The sequence below is a fragment of the Marmota marmota genome, unplaced genomic scaffold, assembly GCF_001458135.2.
Source record: "Marmota marmota marmota unplaced genomic scaffold, marMar, whole genome shotgun sequence".
Lineage (NCBI taxonomy): Eukaryota > Metazoa > Chordata > Mammalia > Rodentia > Sciuridae > Marmota > Marmota marmota.
In genome coordinates, this window is record NW_025999949.1 from 12,492,459 (window position 1) to 12,513,727 (window position 21,269).

A 21,269-nucleotide genomic window follows, 5' to 3' on the forward strand; every position below is an offset into this window, starting at 1 on the left:
AAAAATCTGTTTTTTTTCTTTCTATGCAAATGTTAACACTAGCATTGATGGATTAAATCAATGAAGGACTTCTTGAGTAAGGAAAGGGTCAAGTTATATTTGTAAAATCTAATCATCAGGTCATAATAAAGATATTCTGCACTATTTATATTCTTATCAAATGTATTCAATGCTTTAGGAAGCTTTCTTTATTTGTTTAATTTTTTTAAAAAAGAGGTTAGGTGATGAGGGTATTGTATTATTGAATACAATTGGGGATTTTGTACATAATTCTGTCTTGATTTTTGGACAGTGATCTAATAATGGAGCAGAAACATCATTCTTTTAATTTTAAAATATCATAGTATTGCATGATAATGATTGATGAATATTAATTTTCCTAGGAGGAAACAAAGCCAACTTTTCAATCTTTAATACACACATATAATCTAATCATTTTTTGGAACATATATGACAGTGTGCATTAGTGTCTTAGGCTGCAATATAGTATCAATTTGAATGCATTTTCACCAACTTTGCCTCTAGAAACCTAGCAAAGCAAAATTCATTGGCACTTCAAAATATAGAAAAACAAAACTCATCAAGCAAAAGGTCACATTTTCATCTGAGCACTGTGTATTTACGTAAACTAAAAAAAGGTTGATCTTGCATACTTCAGTAGTAAAAATACAACATTAAACAAATAGAAAATTAACTTGAAAATAGCCTGAAAGGTTAAAAGGAGGCAAAGAGTCTGTAGCATGTAAGGCACAACAATTGACTAATACAATAAAATTATACATTGATTTGTTAAAGGAAAATAATACCAACTATCCTTTTATATAATCTTTTCTTTAAAAGGCAAAAAAATATATATATATATATTTTCAGAGACCTTTCAAATGTAATTTTGATAGAGTGTCCAGGTTCAGCTTCAATAACCCACTCACAATTCAAAGAGTCTTTATAGTATCCTGGCCATCCCGGTGAGAGAATCACTCCACTTGGAGCTGAAAAATGGCCACCACATGGAGCTGAAAAATAAAATCAGAGAGCAGGAATAAAACTTTTATAATTAGTTGTAGAAATAATTTTTAATACCAACTCTAATTTTTGAATGAATTTCTACATATACTTATTAAATGCTAATTAGTACAATTTTGAAACTAAAGGTGAACTAATCAATTTGTTATTAAATGATTGTTTTCTGTTAAAAGATAATCTATGTAAAATATATGGCATAGTTATATTTCTTTGCATATGAAGTAGTAAAGTGATCATCACCACGTGCAAAGTAGATCTTTATTTTATTTTTGGTGCTGGAAGTCAAACCCAGGGCCTTACACATGCTATGCAAGTGCTCTGCCTCTGAGCTACACATGTAGTCTCTTCAATCAATATCTTTTTGTATCTCCATTGTGTTCTTTATCTTTAAAGATTCATAAAACATAAATTGTTGACTTTAGTTTTTTTCTCTTTCATTAACTGATTTATGTAATCAAACACCCGTTAATTCAAACTATCTGCTAAGACACGGAGCTTCCATTTTCCATTATCACTACTAAAATTTAGGCCATCATCAATTCAATGCTTCTCCTTATTTCTCATTTATTAATTCATCTACTCCTTCAGTCCAGTTGACAGAAAAATACCATTCAAAGTATTGATCCATCATACTATTTCCTAGATATGTATTCCCCTTCTTAGACATATATTCCAGTTCCCTTTTCTTTTTAACAACAAATTCAAATCCTTTGCTTATCTTTTCACATACTTTACCCTTCGCTTTTCCCTAAATTCAAACACAATTGAAACCACAATGATAGTATTGTAGCTCCAGTAAGTGCTGCTTTAAATCATTTAGTAGGAACACTATATTGTGGAGATGAATAAACAATTTGCAAAAAGAACAAGTTGCCAAAGTTCACAAAGCTTTACAGTCTCAAAAGCACTTTCTAGGTCAACTTTTGCAAAACAGGATCTCAAAGCTCCATTTATTTCATTATTTCCTCTATCAGTAAATGAAGCCACCATTCATTGAGTGGCATAAACCAAAAAGCTAAGTATTCATTTTTCATATTTCTATTATGCTTATCATTTATTTTCAAATCCAATTAATCTCCAAGTTCACTCATTTTTCTATCTCTTTAGTTGCCATCTTAAATTATACTGGAATATAAAAATGCCTTCTTAACTGGTCTCTGAATCCTCACTAACTATTGACCATGCTCTAGCCAGAGTGACTTCTTATTGTTTAACCTCAAAATAACCATGCCCTTTTATGACTTCTTTCCAAGTTGACCAATAAAGTTCTCTCTGCCTGCTCTACCTGTTGCCTATTCTTTAGTATAGACTATGAATTTCTCCCCAGCTACATTAGCTTGCTCCCATTTGCACCCCAGCTACATTAGCTTGCTCTACTTTCAAAAAGTACACAAAGAGAAATATGGAAAGATTATTAGAAATGTTGAGAATTACTCAGAAATAAAATGTATCAAATGTATATTATGTCAACTTTTCAACACTTTAGAGACTATACCAAATGATTTACCACCTCCCATTTTATGTTTTTATTTTCTTTACATATATCCATTTTTCAAATAACTTGATCTAGGGGCTGTGGGTGTGGCTCAGTGGTTCTATCTTCAGCACCACATAAAAAGATAAATAAAATAAAGGTATTGTGTTCATCTGCAACTAGAAAAAGATTAAAAACAAACAAACAACTTCACCTAAGCCAAATAAAATAGTAAATATTTATAAATTGGCCTAATAATTAAGCATTACTAGAAAATGTTCCTTTAAGTATAATATTTTCTATGTGAAATTGCCAAAAGTTATAATTTGTATAAGATAGTGCATTCATAAAAGCTGTTTTTCTTAGTAAAATTTAATTTTATTTCCTAAAAAGCTTTCAAAGGAGTCCATTTTTAGAAAATATTTTCAATAATTATAAATGGACACAATACCTTTATTTTATTTGTTTATTTTTTATGTGGTTCTGAAAATCAAACTCAATCCCTCAAACGTGCAAGGCATGCACTGTACCACTGAGCAACAACCCCAGCCTGAGGAGTCCATTTCTTAAGGATTATTTATTCTTCCTCTTTATGGTAACTCATAATCATGTTTTCTGTAGGATTTCCATGTATTTCAAAATTAAATTATATGAATAATAGCCAATATATTATATTTTAAAAGACAGAGCTAAACATTTTAGTAAGAGAAGACCCAAAAGTAATAAAGCATTTCTGACAGAAATCTTTTTTATGTAATCAATTCATATTGTTCTAGAAAAGTATTTGTGCATTAAGTCTAATCATCATTAAATGAGGTAATTAATCATAAGATTAACAATTGAGTAATGGATCATAAAGGATTAAAAGTAAAGTATTGAGAGGCATTTTGATTGACCCCTTAGTCCAAAGTGTGAGGTAGACAGGATTAGAAGGGTTCTTTAAAATGAAGGAATAAATAAAATTATAGCAACTATTTTCTGAAAGGACTTTTCTAAATGATGAACCTGCTCAACAGTGGATCCTACTTAACTTATGGCATTTTCTGAAGTAGTTTCTTTCTGTGACATATGAGGTTGGAACTCTCTGAAAGTATAATCCCAAAAGATGGAAGCAGACTCCCCAGAAAGTAAGATGCCTAAGGGAGACACACTTATATAGGTCAGTCAGAAAAAGCCTGCTGATCCAAGGAAGTATCAGGCACATGATGGGAAATGCTGTATTTGGAGAAGCTATAGTGGAGCTATATATATATATATATATATATATATATATATATATATATATATATGTAGATTTATTGTTATAGATAAGAACAATGAAGTGCAAAACATTTAAACAATTTGCATATGAGCAATCAAGGGTTTGAAAAGAGGCAGTTTGATTTTAAAACCCTGTTTCCAATAAAATACTTGTTTTCTTTCCTCAGAATACCCCTAGTGCAAAACACAGAAAAAAAAGTAAAATGTCATGAATTGTATCAAAGAAGCAAAAACAAAATGTAAAATGTCATAAATTCTATAATACACATACATATGTTTATGTTAGAGGACATGAATAAAATCTTCATAGTAGGTATTTAGGTATTCTGTTTTCAGTCTTCAAGGATATGACAGAGTTCACGAGGAGGAAGATAAGTATATTGTAAATGGATGCAATAGCTTGTGGAAAAGCATAAAGACTTGTCAGCACAATGCACAATGCTTTTGAGTAATACTGACATGTTTTTGTAGAATCAAAAAGTAATGGGAAACCATGGAAGATGATTAGAAAAGGCTCTGGTATGTTATAGTATAGAAAATGAACCAAGCAATTTAAAACAAAGGATTCATATACATTTATAAACAAAGGATACAATTTTCATTTAATGGAACTTGCAAGTAAAATGGATTAGAGACAGTGCAATGGGAGTTTGTAATATCAGTTAGGAGAGTGTTTGAATTTTCTAGGAAAAAGTATAATTGTGAAATAAAGCTTTTACAAGGAGAAGCTGAATATGAGCTATCTGAGGGGTAGAGTCACAAGCATTTACTGATGAGAGGCAAAGAGTTAAAAGAAAGAAGCCTAAACTGGTCCTTGGGCCCTTGGCATATACCTGCCATTGCTAATTCCGTTCAGCAAAATGAAGAATGCAAAACATGGAGGAGTTTTACATAGGAAGCCAAAGGTATTCAATGCTGAGATCCAAGGGTCTGCAAAATATCAAATAAAAATTATGAAATAGAATATGGAGCCCTTGGCTATTTTTGGAATCATTTTCAAAAGAAATTTCAATATGGGTAGAAGGTAAAGATGAACATTTAGAGGAAGAAATCAAAGTATACTTGAATATGCAATCTTTGGGGGAGGGAAATGTTTTCATTTAGAATTAAATACGAATTGGCCAACAGCCAGGATAATACTACATTGGGGCAAAAACCAGGATGGACTTTGTGTTTGGATCTTCCTTTCTCCTAAGCCTGCAAACTGCAATGATGGTAGCTGCCAAAATAAGTAAATTCATAGATATTAATTGTGAAATAATACAGTTTAGTTCTCATCTGACCAAGACAGCCTTCAGATAGACTAAACTTTAGACAGCCTTTTTCCTTGTGCTAGACACCTGCAGCCCTACCTACCTCCATTTCTTGAGGCATTTATTTAAAAAACAAAACAACAACAACAACAACATATATTCTTTCTTTGTCCCTTTGAGATATAAATCTTCTCCCAGTTTCCTACTAGTTTTACAATTCAGGAGCATCTTAGTGATCTGGGAGTCATCCCATTGAAAAGTAATCACAAGCTCTTCTAGTTTCTATGGGAGGGTAGGAAAATGACCTCAATAAATTCTAATTTGCAAACAAATGACCTAATCACATTGGCCATTTTACTGACTAGTATCCTCTTGTACTTTTCTACTAATTCGCCCCAATACTTAAAGACCCTCTATCTCTTCCAGAGGAGTTAAATTTAGTCTGCTTCCCTATTGCAATAGTCATGAATGGAGTCTTTGTTACTTGTTTAACTCTGTTGGTGAAATTTTTCTTTGACATATTCTTGAAAGAGTCAAAGAGGTGAACCTATTGACTGAATAAGCCTTCTTTCTCTTATCCTTACAAGACCCAGCTGATGACTATGGCTGCCATTTTCAAATGTAGGGTCTCCCTACATTGCTTTGGAGGTCATTTCCAGTTCAATTAGCAGACCAATAGCTGGTCATTTCTGCCATATCAACAAACAGTTAATTTACTTTTTGGTTTAGAATGTGCTTATGGATAATTTACATCTTAAAATTATTTTTGTGGCATAAAAATACTGGATTTGTCCTTTCACTTGTTTTTCAGATGGATAAAAATCATGAAGCATATGACTTGATGAGAAACACAGGCCTAGTATAGTGGCAGAGCTGAGACTTAAATTCATATCTTTAAATTCTAAGTTAGGAGCCATCATGGTTGATTGTTTTCAACTAATTTTCAGGAGAAACCCTTATTTAAGCACTTCTTACTCTATTTTTTTTTGAATTAGTTGTAAATTTATTCATTTTTTCATTATTCATTTAAATTTATTCATTTTTATGTGATACTGAATTTCAAACCCAGTACCCCACTCCTGCTAGGCAAGCAATCTACCAGTGAGCTACAACCACATCCCCATTTCTTATGCTCTTTAACGTGAGTTTATTGAAGACAGAGGTGGATGAAATGTTAGGAGAATGAAATATTCATTCCAAAAGTTTCTAATATAAATTTGAGATTCTAAACCCCTAAGTGATTTTCCAATAGGAAATCATTTTTATTCATTAACTTATTAATTCAATAAAAATGTACTTAGTTCTGCTATATATAAAATACTTTGCTAGTTACTCAATTTTTTTCAAAAAGTCTTTATGACATTATACTTGCCCTCAAGAGACACACAGTATCTATAGCTAACATGAAATATGATAAGGATATACTGGAACTGGGTAGGAAGTCTGGAAAAGGGAATGTCAGGTAATCACCCAAATATTAGGAAAAAGTTCCTGAAAGAGATATCAGAAGATGGTCTAGATTAAGAGATGAAGAGAAAACAGGCTTACAGAGAGAGGGAATGTGCGGAAGCAGGAAGTGAGAAATACTAATCCAACTGTGTGAAAGTCAAGTGTTTGTTGTTGTTGTTATTGTTGTTGCTGCAATATAGAGTTAGTGAGGGGTTAAGAAGGTTAAGCCTCTAAGCTTTGTGAAGTGATTATTGCTTTAAAACTTCAATGGGTACCTAGGGAATTTGCTAAAATGCATATTTCAGGACTGTAACTCTAGCAGCTATTAGGTGGAACCCAGAAATCCTCATGGTTAAAGACCTCTTACTCTGATTTTTCAGATCACTTTATTCTTTAGGCCCTGTTTCATCCCTAAAGAAAAGGGACAGTAACAACTCAAGTCCCTGAACGCCTCCTTTCTGTCTCCTAAAACCTAGCCAAGTTAAGGGAACAGTAAGTGCAAGCCTAGCCAGAAAGTCCAGATACATATTACCTTGAAAAACACTTTCTCTTATTCACACTGGGAACTAGGAAAGTTAGTGTTACCTGTAGAAGTATATTTTCTTGAATGTACATCAGGACAGTTGCTTCTTGGGCCAGACAAGCTAATTGAGAAAGCTAATATCAATGATGTCACTGCTTTTGCCATCTTACACATAAAATCCCTTTGTGAGTAAGGATGAGTGCAAAACTGAGGGCACTGTGGAAAGGATATTTGTCACTCATCCAGTAGGCCCTCACTGGACAAAACTCCATGAGGGAGAGGAGGCACTGCTTGGCAAAGCACTATGAGGGATGAAGGTGCTATCTCTGTCAGCATGTGGCCACTGAACTCCTCTGGGATGAGTCTCTGATCTCTCGTAAGCTTTCCCCAATAAACCATATCTCCCCCATACTGACTGGACACGTTCTTTGTCTTGTCTGCAACCAACCCAATGCCCTGGTACAACTTGGTTGTGGAAAAAACAGGACCACAACAAGAAAATCCAAGAGGGCATGGGTATTCTGTACCTCTAAGATTCTCCTGAATGATGCCACAACTTTCTAGGATGAGAAGGTAATTTGGATACATTTTTAAAATACAGGCTGTTGCCTACAATGCTTTTTAGCAATAAAAGCAGAACACATGATAAATAAAAGACATAGAGTATATCCAGTTTTATTTTTCTAATGCCTAAAGAAAACTTGTTATAAATAATCTGAGTTGGAATACTGACTCATTCCTGTTAATTTTAGTAAAAAGGACACATTTAAAATAGCTAGTGTGTTTTAAGACCAATATGAAAGAGTATGAAGTACATCAGAGTATATTCAGAAAAAAAATTATCTTGAATAAAAATGCTGAGGGAATTGTGGAGTTTCACAGCAGGAGATGCTCTTCCACTTGAGAATTGGCACTTAGGTCCTCAGAGGGAGTTGGGGACTTTTAGAGCTGGATTTTGATTGAAAAGGTTTAGTAATAAGTGACTTAAAGAGATGAGCATTCTATCATTTGGTCCAGTATGTCTTTCTGTGGAGATATGCCTGATAAAATCTGGATGCCATCTCAGGGACTATCACACAATGGTGGTTCCACTTCTTTCCTTTATTCTCTTTCTTTACTTGTTCTAGGTTGTAGGTGTGGTAAGTAATCACCAGATCTTTTTCATTTCTGCACATTGGATGATGGTTCAAAAAAAGTAAAGGAAATTCAGGTTTGAATCTAGTATAAAAACAGGGAGACAGAAACACACAAATTAAATAAATAGATTTACAGAGATAGTGTGAGTAGCAGTTCTGCACCTCCTCTCATTTCTCTAACTCCTTCCCTTCTTCTCCTGCTTCATACCTAGCTCAGCAGAAATTGGGAGCAGAACCCTGTAGATGGGTTAATTAATTTTCCTATGGTAGTTCTCCAGGAGACCAGAAGACCAGAATACTACATGAATAGGTACTGTAAAAAGGGGTTGATTCTTAAATATAACTATGTAACATATGTAAACACATATCCTGTCCTTTAGAACTACAAATCAATTCTGATATATGCATCAGATCATTAGTCCAATAAAAGAACTCTTTCCAAAGAGAATGTGATATTTCTGAATGTCTTTTCCTCTGAAGCTAATTGAGATTCAAGAGAAAAGCTCATACCCTCAAAGGGAGAGTTTATCTCGTATGCAAGTCCAGCCTTACTCTGAACAGTTCTCCAGGGACTTTAGTTTCATCCTATTCACTTGAAGAATTTTCTCAGAAATCTCACTAGAGAGTAGGAAGGACTATAAGCCATAGTAATTCAGGGAGCACTATTCTGAGGACAAGGAAGTTCATGCTTGAATAAGCATTTTATGGAACATTCTAAAGTTGGTGGAGCAAAAACAGAAGTCTTTTCTCTTTCTTTCTTGCCTCTGTCTCTGTCTTCTGCCTTCAAACATACATTTTTACATGTCAAAAACATGTTGGCAAGACACTTAGACTTTCTAATCACTTTTTTTTTGTTGAAAAACTTCCTTCAGTCAGTCAAATTTAAAAAACTTCTCTCATTTCTTCCACCCACCCACCCAGGATGCCTGCTGGGATAATGGCCAGAGACATGTGGAGGACAGGAAGGAGCATGGTGAGGGAAGACAAGTGCTTGCTAATTGCTGTTCCACTCAGCACTTGGAATAGAAAAGAATTTGTATCCTCTTACATATTTCATTCGCTAACTTTCCTTTTAGCTCCCTTTCCCTGTGAGAGGTCAGCACTAGTATGAAGTAAATTTGCTGTCACTGTCTTCTCTTGACTGTTGCCATTTCCCTCACTAACCTTTACTGTTCACTAATGTCTTCCATTTGTCAGGTATTGACAATATTTATTCACCTGTGTGTCATGATTCCCTGACACACAGGAATTCAACTTTTTCCAGTGATCTCTCTGCTTCCACACCTGACAGTTGATTCTTCTCATTGGATTTTTTAAAAAATTCTGTAACCAAGTCCAAGTACTTCCTTTGGTATTCATTTGATGCATAGCAAATTCATGTCTTTGACTACTTGAATTGTTTCAAGTAGACAGCTCTTTTCATCTCCAAAGTAACAGGTTTTCATCAGTTTTTTTCCCCCTCTTGTTCAATACTCAAAGAAAGCAGAAAAGTCAACTGTATGAGCAAATATCTATCCATGGATTCTAGTTCCTCTTTCACACAGGCATCTTCATTCTCAACAAGGGAATCTCTTGGAGTCGTTACCTTCAACTTCTTGAATATAAAGAGATTAGCTTCCTCTCTCTTAAAAGGAGATGGATGAAAACTGAACAACTTATGACTCCAGCAGTTACAGAAAAATAGGTAGATTGACAATGTAAAACTATATCAGTGTCCCTTACTTTCTTATTGCAGCTTTTACAAATTGGGAGCCATATCTCCATCACACAAATAATTGAGAGAAGAGTCAGTCAGGACTCACTTAAGTTCCAGGCAGGCTATCCAGACTGCAGTTTTCTATGGAGATCAATATTGATAAATTTTTCCTACTTAGCAAGGGGTATAAGTTGCTAATTCAGAAGCAGCAGGAAAATATGGCTCTACAGTTTATTAATCACACATTTGTTTGGGTTGTTTTCCTTGTCAGGAAGATTGAAAAGATAACAATATTTGAAATTATTATGATTCTCCACAAGAAAGAGGTGATTTTTTTTTCAATCAGTTTTAAATCGGCATCTTAATTAAATCATTAGCTTTGGGCCAATAGCATCCATCTGACTCTTGCAATATATTTAACTTAATGAAATCCTCCTTTTTTGTAAAGAAGTTCATACAATGTATTATGTCCTATTCATATTAAAAAACATAACAATGTAATCCAGAAGGCCAACATTGCATTTCCAGTTTTGCCAGGGAGTTGCTTTAGATTCAAGAGGGCATTGCTGACTATAGTATAATATTCATGGGAGGCAAAGAGTCAGGTATAGAAGAGAGAAGCAAATAGTATATATGCATGAGAGCCTTCTGAGAACCAGAGGAAAAATTATGATGAAAAAACCAATGGATGGGCACAAATTAAGTAACAAGTCATTTTTAAATTTAAAATATAAATCCCACTCTCTGCATGGGATTTGAGAGGAAAAGGAAAGGCGCTTCTTAGGAGAATTCTTTAAGGAACAATTCTTTTTAGAGAGAGTAGGTATATTATTTTAGCTCTATTGAGAAAAAGAACTGAGTAGAAGCTAGGGAAAAAACACTGAGACCATCAAGATGGCTATTGCAGTAGCTAAGACCAAAGATATTGGTTGCTGATACCAGTGTCAGGAATGAAGGCAATGAGAAGTAGTTGGGCTCTATTTCAAAGACAGAATTAACAAGGTTTTACAAAGCACTATATATGGTTGTGATAGAGGGCAAGGAATGACTTTAAGAGTTGTGGCACACTTTACTGAAATAATGCCATTACTATTATAATGGTGGAGAAAATTTTTGACCATAACAGACTTGGAATGATGGGGGTAGAGATGAGTTTTGGACAGGTTAAGTTTCAGACACCTATTAAACATCTGAGTGCAGATATTCTGTAAGAACTTAAATATATGAGTCTGGACTTCAGGAATAAGAGATGTAAATTTGAGAGACATCAGCACACAGATGTTAATTAAAGTTCGAGACTGGATAAAATTAGAGACTCATCAATACAGTTAGTGAAACAAGAGAAAATATCCAAGTTGCAGCTCTGGGACATTCACTGAAACAAAAATCACAGAGTTAGGGAAAAAGCAGGAAAGAAGGCAAAAATGAACTTGAGTAGTATATTTAAATGAAATTTAATAAAATATATGGTAGTATTTAAGACTTATCTAACTTATTTTTCCATAAAGAGTAAAATAATTTTATAACTTTAAACCATTGGGAAAAATTTGATTTAAAAAAGTAAATGGCATGGATTTTAGTTTTTATGATGAAATAATAAATACATTTTAACCTAACTCTCATTTTTTTGGTCTACAAATAAACCTTCACATCTTTGAGTCTTCCTGAGTACAGTTCAGTGATATTTCTTTTTTTAAATGACATTCACAAATAAATAATAACTCCTATATTCAGGAAATATTACTTTCTGTGGCTGCAAAAGAAATAGGATAATTAATTTATGTCCAACTGTCTTGCTTTTTAAAACAGAAAACTCTAGATGACTTAGTGCTCACTGCTTGACAAAACTTGGAAAATAGCTCTTGTTTTTATCCTAAGTCTCATATAATGATCTTGAAAAGATAAGATGAAAAACTTGATTTTTTTCTTCTCTTTTTTAAAAGTGTATAATTTCATATAATAAGTTGGAGATGTATTCCTCAAGTTTTAAAAGAGATGTATTCCTCAAATTTTGGAGATGTATTCCTCAAACTTTAACGGAGCATTACTCCTAACTGAAATCATTAAAATGGAATTAGGGATCTCTCCTTTGGACAGAGTACAATGAAGTCATTCTTATGTTAACATTATGGTTATGTATAGTACAGAGGGACTGAAAAGAAAGAAGGAAAAGGAGAGGAAAAACAACTTGGTGAGGAAAAAGAAGAGAAATAATGATGGGAGGAAGATTATGATGATATTTACATGTAATGGCTACTATCCTGAAGGGGGAAATGGCAATGGCTTAGGAAGATATTTGAGAAACTTTCTGTGCACTGTTTAATTTTTTTCCCCATTACAACTGAAAGAAAATCAAAATAAAAATCTCTATTATCTATCAATGATACTTGAATACTTTTAGTATAGTTCCTGAGACTGCTTAATTCATACAGAAAATTGAACCACATTAGCAGCTAAATTTTTAGCAAAATTACAGTGGCAAATTGTTTACAAAAAGACAAGACATGAACAGAACATCAGTGCAAAGGCAAAAGGTCACTGTAGAAAGGTACTGTGAGATTAAAATGATGGTTTGCAGGAAAATGCACAATGTAAGATACAATGTTCCAGTTAGATTCTAGATGATAGAAGATCTTACCTAAGCGGCATTACACAACCTCACAAAAGGGAGAAACTCAAGAAACTTCTATGTAAATCCCTTGACAAATGCTTCTTCAGTAGGTCTAAAGGACAGTCAACTTCTCAAGGAGACAGGTTGATAGTTGATGTATGACTTCTGAACTTCTCTACTGGTCTGCCACTCTCATTGGGAGGTTGGTTGCTGCTGTTGGACTTCCAAGAAAAGTATAATAGGGAACCACTAGTTTGTGTAATTTTTTCCTAGGAGGATGCCTTCTTTTAATGTTCAGAAAGGAAATGTATGGGCTACTAGAAATGCTGTTGTCAGTTATCAGTAATATCATTCTTGTATTGCTTCTTATTCTCATGAAGTAGAGAAGTATATACCTGTAAACCTATCTTCTAAAATGTGGGAAGACACACCTGCAACTTAGAGGGTAGCTAGCCTATTTTATTCAGTTCATCTTATTGTTTTTTTTTTGTGGGTTTTTTGTTGTTGCTTTTTGCTCCTAAAGGCATTTGGAGTCATGAAGTCATGATATCTACTCCCACATTTGGCAGTAGGTGCTATTTGTAACTCAGATCCATTAAAATCAGTGGCATTTGGCTTCACCACCCTGAATGACATAAATATTCAGAAGAGTTGACCTGTGTGCAAATAAACATTATGAGGCTGGGGATGTACTTCAGTGGGAGAGCAGAGCATTTGCCTGCATGCATGAGATCCTGGAATCAATCCCCAGTACAACCAAAAAAAAAAAAAAAAAAGAAAAGAAAAAGGAAAGAGAAGGAAGGAAGGAAAAAAGAGAAGAGAAATAAAGTATATTCTGGCTATGCATTAAACTCATAGAAAATGTTCAAGCTTGACAGCTACCAGGAGAAGGTCCAAAAGGATTAGGGAATGAGGAACATCTGCAACAAGTTCATTGCAAACTAATTCAGAGCAAATCTGAGAAAGCAAATGAAAGCTGAGAAAAAATAGTTATGGCTATATTTAAGAAAGAGCCAAGTAACAATGCTCAGATCATTTGAGGTATGGAAAATGAGGCAAAAAACTTTTGGCAAACAATAAGCAAGCTATCTCACTTAGACCTAGCCCCCAGATGAGCAGAATATAGGTGGGAGAAACAAATGAGTTTCCCAAAGTCCAAAAGGAAAATCGTTCTGGTGAGTCAGATATTGTAACTTAAAATTTGCCTTCTACTAGTAGTATTGGTCCCAAGAAAAATTTCAGTGATTAGAAATGTAGAGTTTTACTGGATGGTTAAAAGAGTACAAAATTGGGGGTAAGGAGTAGCTCCAGTTTGCGTTGCTTGGCATTGCAAAGGAATTCTAGTGACCCACTACTCCCTTGAAAAAATAATAAAGTGAAAGCAACATCTTACCCATGTTTCAAGAAACAGAAACATAAGCTTATGTGAAGAGAGAAATACAATCTAAAAGTAACTATGTTCTACCCTTTGTCCCTTTCGCAAATTTCGCAGCACTTTGGCTAACAGATGTGACTTTGAAGTACATGATATGAGCCAGGCAATGCCCTGAAACCCCAAAAGGATTTTTGATCATACTAAGAAAGGCGGGGGGGATAAAATGAGGAATATAGAAAGAAAAGAAGAAAATCCAGAGAATAAGATTCTCATGAGAAAACTGCATTTCAGAGGACTGAACTTTTAGAAGAGGCTCACAGATACCAAACAGGAGATTTGCACTATACAGAACAGAAAAATCAATGAATGTGGGGCAACATGGTTGTGAGGAATAAAGAGCCAGAGAGGAAAGGTGTGTTTGCAGCTACTATATGTCAAAAACTGGTGAAGGTAGAGGAAGGGAATCTATAAGAAGTTTCTATGTTAAATGGATTTTCATTCCTGTGACCAAAATACTGGACAATAAAAACTTAGAGGAAGAAAGGTTTATTATGTGCTCACAGTTTCAGAGTTTTGGCTCATGGTTGGTTTATTCCAATGTATTGGCCTGGAAGTGAGGCAGAATATCATGGTGGAAGAAAGTGGATCAGCTCCTGACAGCTGGGAGGCAGAGAGATAGAGAAAGGAGCCAGGAACAAGTTATAGTCCAAAGGCATAACCTAGTGACCTACTTCCTCCAGCCATGTCCCACTTCCTTACAGTATTCCATTCTTCTTCTTCTTCTTCTTCTTCTTCTTCTTCTTCTTCTTCTTCTTCTTCTTCTTCTTATTATTATTATTATTATGTATTTTTGATAGCAGGGGCACTCAACCACTGAGCCATATCCCCAGCCCTATTTTGTATTTTATTTAGAGACAGGGTTTCACTGAGTTGCTTAGCACTTTACTTTTGCTGAAGCCGGCTTTGAAATTGCGAGCCTCCTACCTTAGCCTCCCCAGCCACTGGGATTATAGTCATGTGCCACTGTGACCTGATGCATTCATATTATTAATCAATCGAATGGATTAATCCACTGATGAGGCTACATTTACCATCATTATCTAAAAACCTCCCATCTGAACGTTTCTACTTTGGGGATCATGCTTTTACAACATGAGCTTTGTGGGAGGAACATTCTAGATCCTAAGGGTAACACTTTTTATATAAAACATTATGAAAATCCTTTGTCAGCCAATTGAAGGAGACCTACAACAAGAACATTCTTCATGACTTTAGGTTGTTGATTTGAAGGATACATCAGGTAGAATGGCCCTAGACAGAACTAGTCATATTCAAGTACAGTCTCAGGGTGGGTAAAGGAATCATTGACTTTATTTAATGGAATTTAGATAACAATTTGTCAGGTTCAAATTGCAATGACTCTAATTCTGATTACAATAACTAATATATTTTGTTTCCCATTAGTAGAACTGAAAGATCACAAGGCTTTAAAAAGTATCTAGACTTTTGTCTTCACAGTAAGATTAGATCAACCCATTTTAGAAGAAGTTAGAATTCTCATAAATCCCGAATCTTTCCTTAGTTAATACATCTAAGTTGAACTTTAGGTCAGTGAATAAAATTTATAACCCAATTCAACAACTGTATCTATCTGAAAACTATCTGAATTGAATCTAGCTCTAGCTGTGGGATCATAGAACTGCGAAGCATTATGATATTATTTCTCTCATTTGGTCTAACAATATTTATCCAAGGAATATGGACGATGAAAAGTTTCACTTTTTAAAATCATTTCCCATGGTTTCAGGGTTGAGGACTAATTGACATTGGCTGATCACTAACTTGCCAATATGTTTACATACCTAGGTAATTCTGATAGAATGAAATTGGAGCAGGGATGATGGCAATCTTTAATTGGGTTGAAGCGTAAAGATTTCTTTTTTTAAATATTTTTATTAGTTGTTGATGGATCTTTATTTTTAAAATTTATTTATACGTGGTGCTGAGGATCAAGCCCAGTGTCTCACACATGCTAGGCAAGTCCTCTATCACTGAGCCACAACCCCAAAGCTCAAAGATTTCTAAAAAAAAAAAAAAAAATCACAGGCTTCCTTTCTCTTGTTCTATAAGTTCTGATTAAAGCAAATATTTTTCTACTTTCTAATTTCAACATACACCAATAATATGTGTAAATAACTTATGAATGTATTCAGTCGTAGAATATTTCATGCAGAGAATAAAATACATGTAGAAAATTAGTTGTATTGTCAGAACATAGAAACATGTCCTTTAAAAATTTTCTCCTACATAAATGTCTAATATAAAGATAATAAAACAGTTTTAGCTAAAAATGGAAGCATATGTCAGAGGCTCTGATAGTGCCTTAAAAGGTGAATGTAATAAATAATAAAACTCTATCAAAACATGGCAGGTCTAGAGAATAAGAGACATAGGAAGAGCATGTTCCCAGCCATATTCCTCTCCATTAATGGGAGTAACTGGGTGTCAGCTGGAAAAATGGTGGGGGAAAGAAAGAAGGTTAAAAATGTTAGGAAAACAGCTTGTCTCAGGCTTTTGTTGCTAGTACCTAAGTAAAATTGAGGCAAAATCCAGAAAATCAATATAAACCTTAATATGAATCCAAGAAATCAAACACACCTGAGTTAATTCTATAGAAATTGACAGAAGTTTGTTTGTTTGGGTGGAAAGTAGCTCAAAGTGTGGCCTGGGATATGATAGATAACCTGGCAAATGCCACACTAAGGTTGTTTTGGGTCCACCTTGATTCTGCTTTCCTTGGCTCCAATCCCATCCTTAGTGATGGTCCCACTTTGGTGTTGGATCCATAAACAGCCAGATGAACAAACTACATGCCATTTTAATCAAACATAGAGAAAAAAAATATTTTTCCTTCAAAAACTTCCTAAAGCTTCTTTTTAGAATATTTAGAGCATTTGCAGGCCTGTGACAAATAAAAAGTTCTGAACACTTTCTTATTCACTTTCTATTTTTGATACTGGGGATTGACCCCAAGGGAACTTAACCACTGAGCCACATCCCCAGCCATTTTTAAATATTTTATTTAGAGATAGGGTCTTGATAAGTTGCTTAGGTCCTCACAAAATTGCTGAAGCTGGCTTTGATCTCACAATCCTGCTGCCTCAGCCTTCTGAGCCACTGGGATTACAGGAATGCACCACCACACACCCCACTCTTATTTACTTTTAAAAGTTAAATGCCATTCATCTTTTAGAATGTAAAATTTCTCTCTGGTAGCAGTGATTAATAAAATTACTTGTTGTTGTCAATTTCATTATTTTTAACCTCCTATCCAGCTAGCCATCAAGCAGTTCCAAAAGCCAACAATCTAATTAAGTGAAGATCCAACAAAGTTTAACAATTACCTAGAGATAGTCTGGAAATAACTTACAGGACATAGATGGGAGAGGCTCATATCCTCTCACTTCCCAATTGAAATGGCTGCCAGCCAATCACAGAATAACTTTGAAACTATTTATCATTGTTTACAAAGCATGTCTGTCTCTGCACTACTTATTCATCAGACCCACACCCCTCTCTTCTATTCCAGTCACACTAAACTGGTACTTGTCTTTCTGTGGAAACAATTTTTTCTCCATCACCCACTTTTCATTCAAATACTAATATAGGCTTTCCTGACTAGTTTGCCAAGTCTGGGACAGGAACTATGATAAAACTGAATTCAGAGGCAAAATGTGATGTAAAAATTAAATATTACTTTCTATTTTTCTCTTTTTATTTCAGTCTTTTATTGTGCAACTCCATTATATTTTTAAAATAATGTCACAATCATAAATACTGCCAGAGTTGTCCCAGTTCAGCATCCTGAAATCACAAATAAGAGAGTGCTTAGAAGTAATGAGGAAGGAGATGCTTAATTGAAAGGCCACTAGGAAAAGGTAATTACATGGTTTGAGATTACCTCATCATAAGATATTCAATCCAGTGAAAGCCAGCAATTTGTAGGCAATGTTGTATTCCTTAAACTGTGACACTTTGAAAACTATATAGTAAATGTTCTCAATTTATCAGCTAGAAATTGAGAAAACAGAAGTTTCCATTTTCCTTTGAGCATTGGTAATAAGAAAAACTGGGAAAGTAAGAAAAAGGCAACATTTAGGCAAGGGACCAAGGCTCACAGTAGGCCCCTGTCCATCCCGCCACCACCTACAGACCCCCAGGAGCTCAGCCTCTGGCACAGGACTGCCCCTTCCTACCAGAAGACTATCTCTGGAGCTCAGGCCCAGACCAGATCTGCCCTCACCAAATTGCGGGAGACCCAGGTCCAGGATCTACACTACAAGAAAGGAAGACACATAGACAACATTAAAAAAAAAAAAAGGAGGAAAGTGCCCCAAACAAACCAGAATAGTACAATAACAGAACCCATGAACAGCGAAATTGATGAAATATCAGAGAAGGTATTCAGAAGGTTCATAATTAAAATAATTTGTGAATTAAAGAATGACCTAAATGAGCAAATACAGGCAAAATTTGATCACTCCAACAAGGAGATAAGAGAGCAAATACAGGTAGCAGGAGATTACTTCGAGAGAGAGATAGACTCTGAAAAAAAAAAAAAAAACAGAAATCCTTGAAATGAAGAATGCAATAAATCAAATAAAAATCTCAATATAAAGCATAACCAACAGACTAGATCACTTGAAAGAAAGAATGTCAGATAATGAAGACTAAGTATACAATCTGGAACATAAAGTTGATCACACAGTGAAGATAGTAAGAAACCATGAATGGAACATCTAAGAATTATGGGACAGCATCAAAAGACCAAATCTAAGAGTTATTGGGATAGAGGAAGGCACAGAGTTCCAAACCAAAGGAATGCACAATCTTGTCAATAAGATAATATCAGAAAATTTCCCAAGTAGGAAGAATGAAATGGAAAACCAAATACAAGAGGCTTACAGGACACCAAATGTACAAAATTACATCAAGGCACATTAAATGAAAATGCCTAGGGTACAGAATAAGGATAGAATCTTAAAAGCTGCAAGAGAGAAGAATCAGATCACATATAGGGGGAGACCAATTCGTATCTCAACAGATTTTTCAACCCAGACCCTCAAAGCCAGGAGATCATGGAACAACATATACCAAGCTCTGAAAGAAATTGAATGCCAAGTAAGCATCTTATATTCAACAAAACTAAGCTTTAGAGTTAATGATGAAATAAAAACCTCCCACAATATACAAAAGTTAAAAGAATTTACAACTAGAAAGCCCACACTTCAGAACATCCTCATCAAAATATTCCATGCAGAGGAAATTAAAAACAAGGATGAAAATCAGCAGAAGGAGGTATTACACTAAAGGAAAACCTAATCAGAGGAGAAACCAAGTCACGTTAAATACAAAAATAAACAAAAATGACTGGGAATACAAATGAATACAAATCATGTCTCAATAATAACCCTGAATGCTAATGGCTTAAACTCACCAATCAAATGACACAGACTAGTAGATTGGATTAAAAAAAAAAAAAGCTCCAATAATGTGCTGCCTCCAAGAGACTCATCTCATAGGAAAAAACATCCACAGACTGAAGGTGAATGATTAGGAAAAATCATACCACTCACATGGACTGTGGAAGCAAGCAGGGGTTTCTGCCATCATATCAAATAAAGTAGGCTTCAAGCTAAAGTTAATCAAAAGGGATAAAGAAGGATACCACATACTGCTCAAGGGAACCATACACCAACAAGACTTGACAATTATAAATATATATATGCCCCAAAGGAACATCTACGTTCACCAAACTCTGCTCAACTTCCAAGAGTCACATAGACCACAACACAATAATTTTTGGGGAGTTTAACACACCTCTTTCACCACTGGATAGATCTTCCAAACAAAAGCTGAACAAAGAAACTATAAAACTCAATAATACAATCAATAACTTAGACTTAACTGACATATATAGAATATTTCACCCTTCAATAAGTGAGTACAGTTTCTTCTCAGCAGCACATGGGTCAGAAATGATAGTGGAATGTGATAGACATTATTATCCAAAATACATGTATAAAGACACAAATTGGTGTGAATATACTTCGTATACAACCAGAGATATGAAAAATTGTGCTCTACACGTGTAATAAGAGTTGTAATGCATTCCGCTGTCATACATAAATAAAAATAATAATAATAAAGATAGCTTTCATAAGAAAGGGTACAAAATAATAATTTTGGAGTGTATTTGTATGCTTCAAAATACTGTTATTTTATGTATATACTCAATAATTTGACTGGGTATAAAGTTCTATTTGAAATTAATCTTCACTCAGGATTTTTAAGAAACTACTCCATTGTCTTCAAGTTTCTAATATTATAAATGAAAAGCATTTTAAAAAAAGCCAAAAAAAAAAAAAAAACAGCATACTACAAGGACACAACCACATCAATGTTTATAGGAGCACAATTCACAATAGCTGAATTGTGGAACCAACCTAGATGCCCTTCAGTAGATGAATGGATTAAAAAAATGTGGCATATATACACAATGGAATATTACTCAGAAATAAAAGAGAATAAAATCATGGCATTTGCAGGAAAATGGATGGAGTTGGAAAAGATAATGCTAAGTGAAGTTAGCAATCCCAAAAAACTAAATGCCTAATGTTTTCTCTGATATAAGGAGGCTGATTCATAGTGAGGTAGGAAGGGGGAGTATGGGAGGAATAGATGAACTTTAGATAGGGCAGAAGGGTGGGAGGGGAAGGGAGGGAGCATGGGGTTAAAAATGAAGGTGGAATGTGATGGTTAGAATTATCTAAAGTACATGTATGAAGACATAAATTGGTGTAAATATACTTTGTGTACAACCAGAGATATGAAAAGCTGTTCTCTATATGTGTAATATGAATTGCAATACATCCCGCTGTCATATATAAATTTAAAAAATGAATAAATTTTAAAAAAGAAAAGAAAAAGGAACCATGTTTCCAGGTTTGAAGTCATCTAATTAGTAAAGTTCATCATTTTAATATATAGATATGTATCCCTAGATATTAGAGTAAAAAAAAAAAATTGAAATTTTGAATAGTAATCTCTACTATGGCAATTCTAAATAAAACCCCTTTAACTCAAACATTACAACATAGTCTAAATGGATACATCATATAATTAATATATTTTTAGGGTGATAATGCTTCCATCTTTCTAAACTAACATGGGACTTTATATGTGTATATAATATATAAAGATGTACATTTATAAATATTGCATATATTACATATACATGTGCATACACACACACACACACATCCATATATATGACATAGTCCACAAAGTCAAGAAAGTTCATGACTATGTATATATGTGCGTGTGTGCATATGCACAGATATGAATATATCTTCTTTGATATACATAAAAGTATATAATATATATATATATATATATATATATATATA

The 21,269-nt window shown here is 34.3% G+C and overlaps 1 protein-coding gene across 6 annotated transcripts in view; it reads right to left on the bottom strand.

The window, feature by feature from the left end:
* Nucleotides 1-21,269, bottom strand: part of Csmd3 (CUB and Sushi multiple domains 3) — a 1,105,037-nt gene that overhangs the window by 405,225 nt on the left and 678,543 nt on the right. For all 6 annotated transcript variants that reach the window (XM_048802035.1, XM_048802036.1, XM_048802034.1 and 3 more), the window contains one exon: nucleotides 875-1,013. In XM_048802035.1, coding sequence (XP_048657992.1) covers nucleotides 875-1,013 — 139 coding nt within the window. The remainder of the gene's footprint in view (nucleotides 1-874; nucleotides 1,014-21,269) is intronic.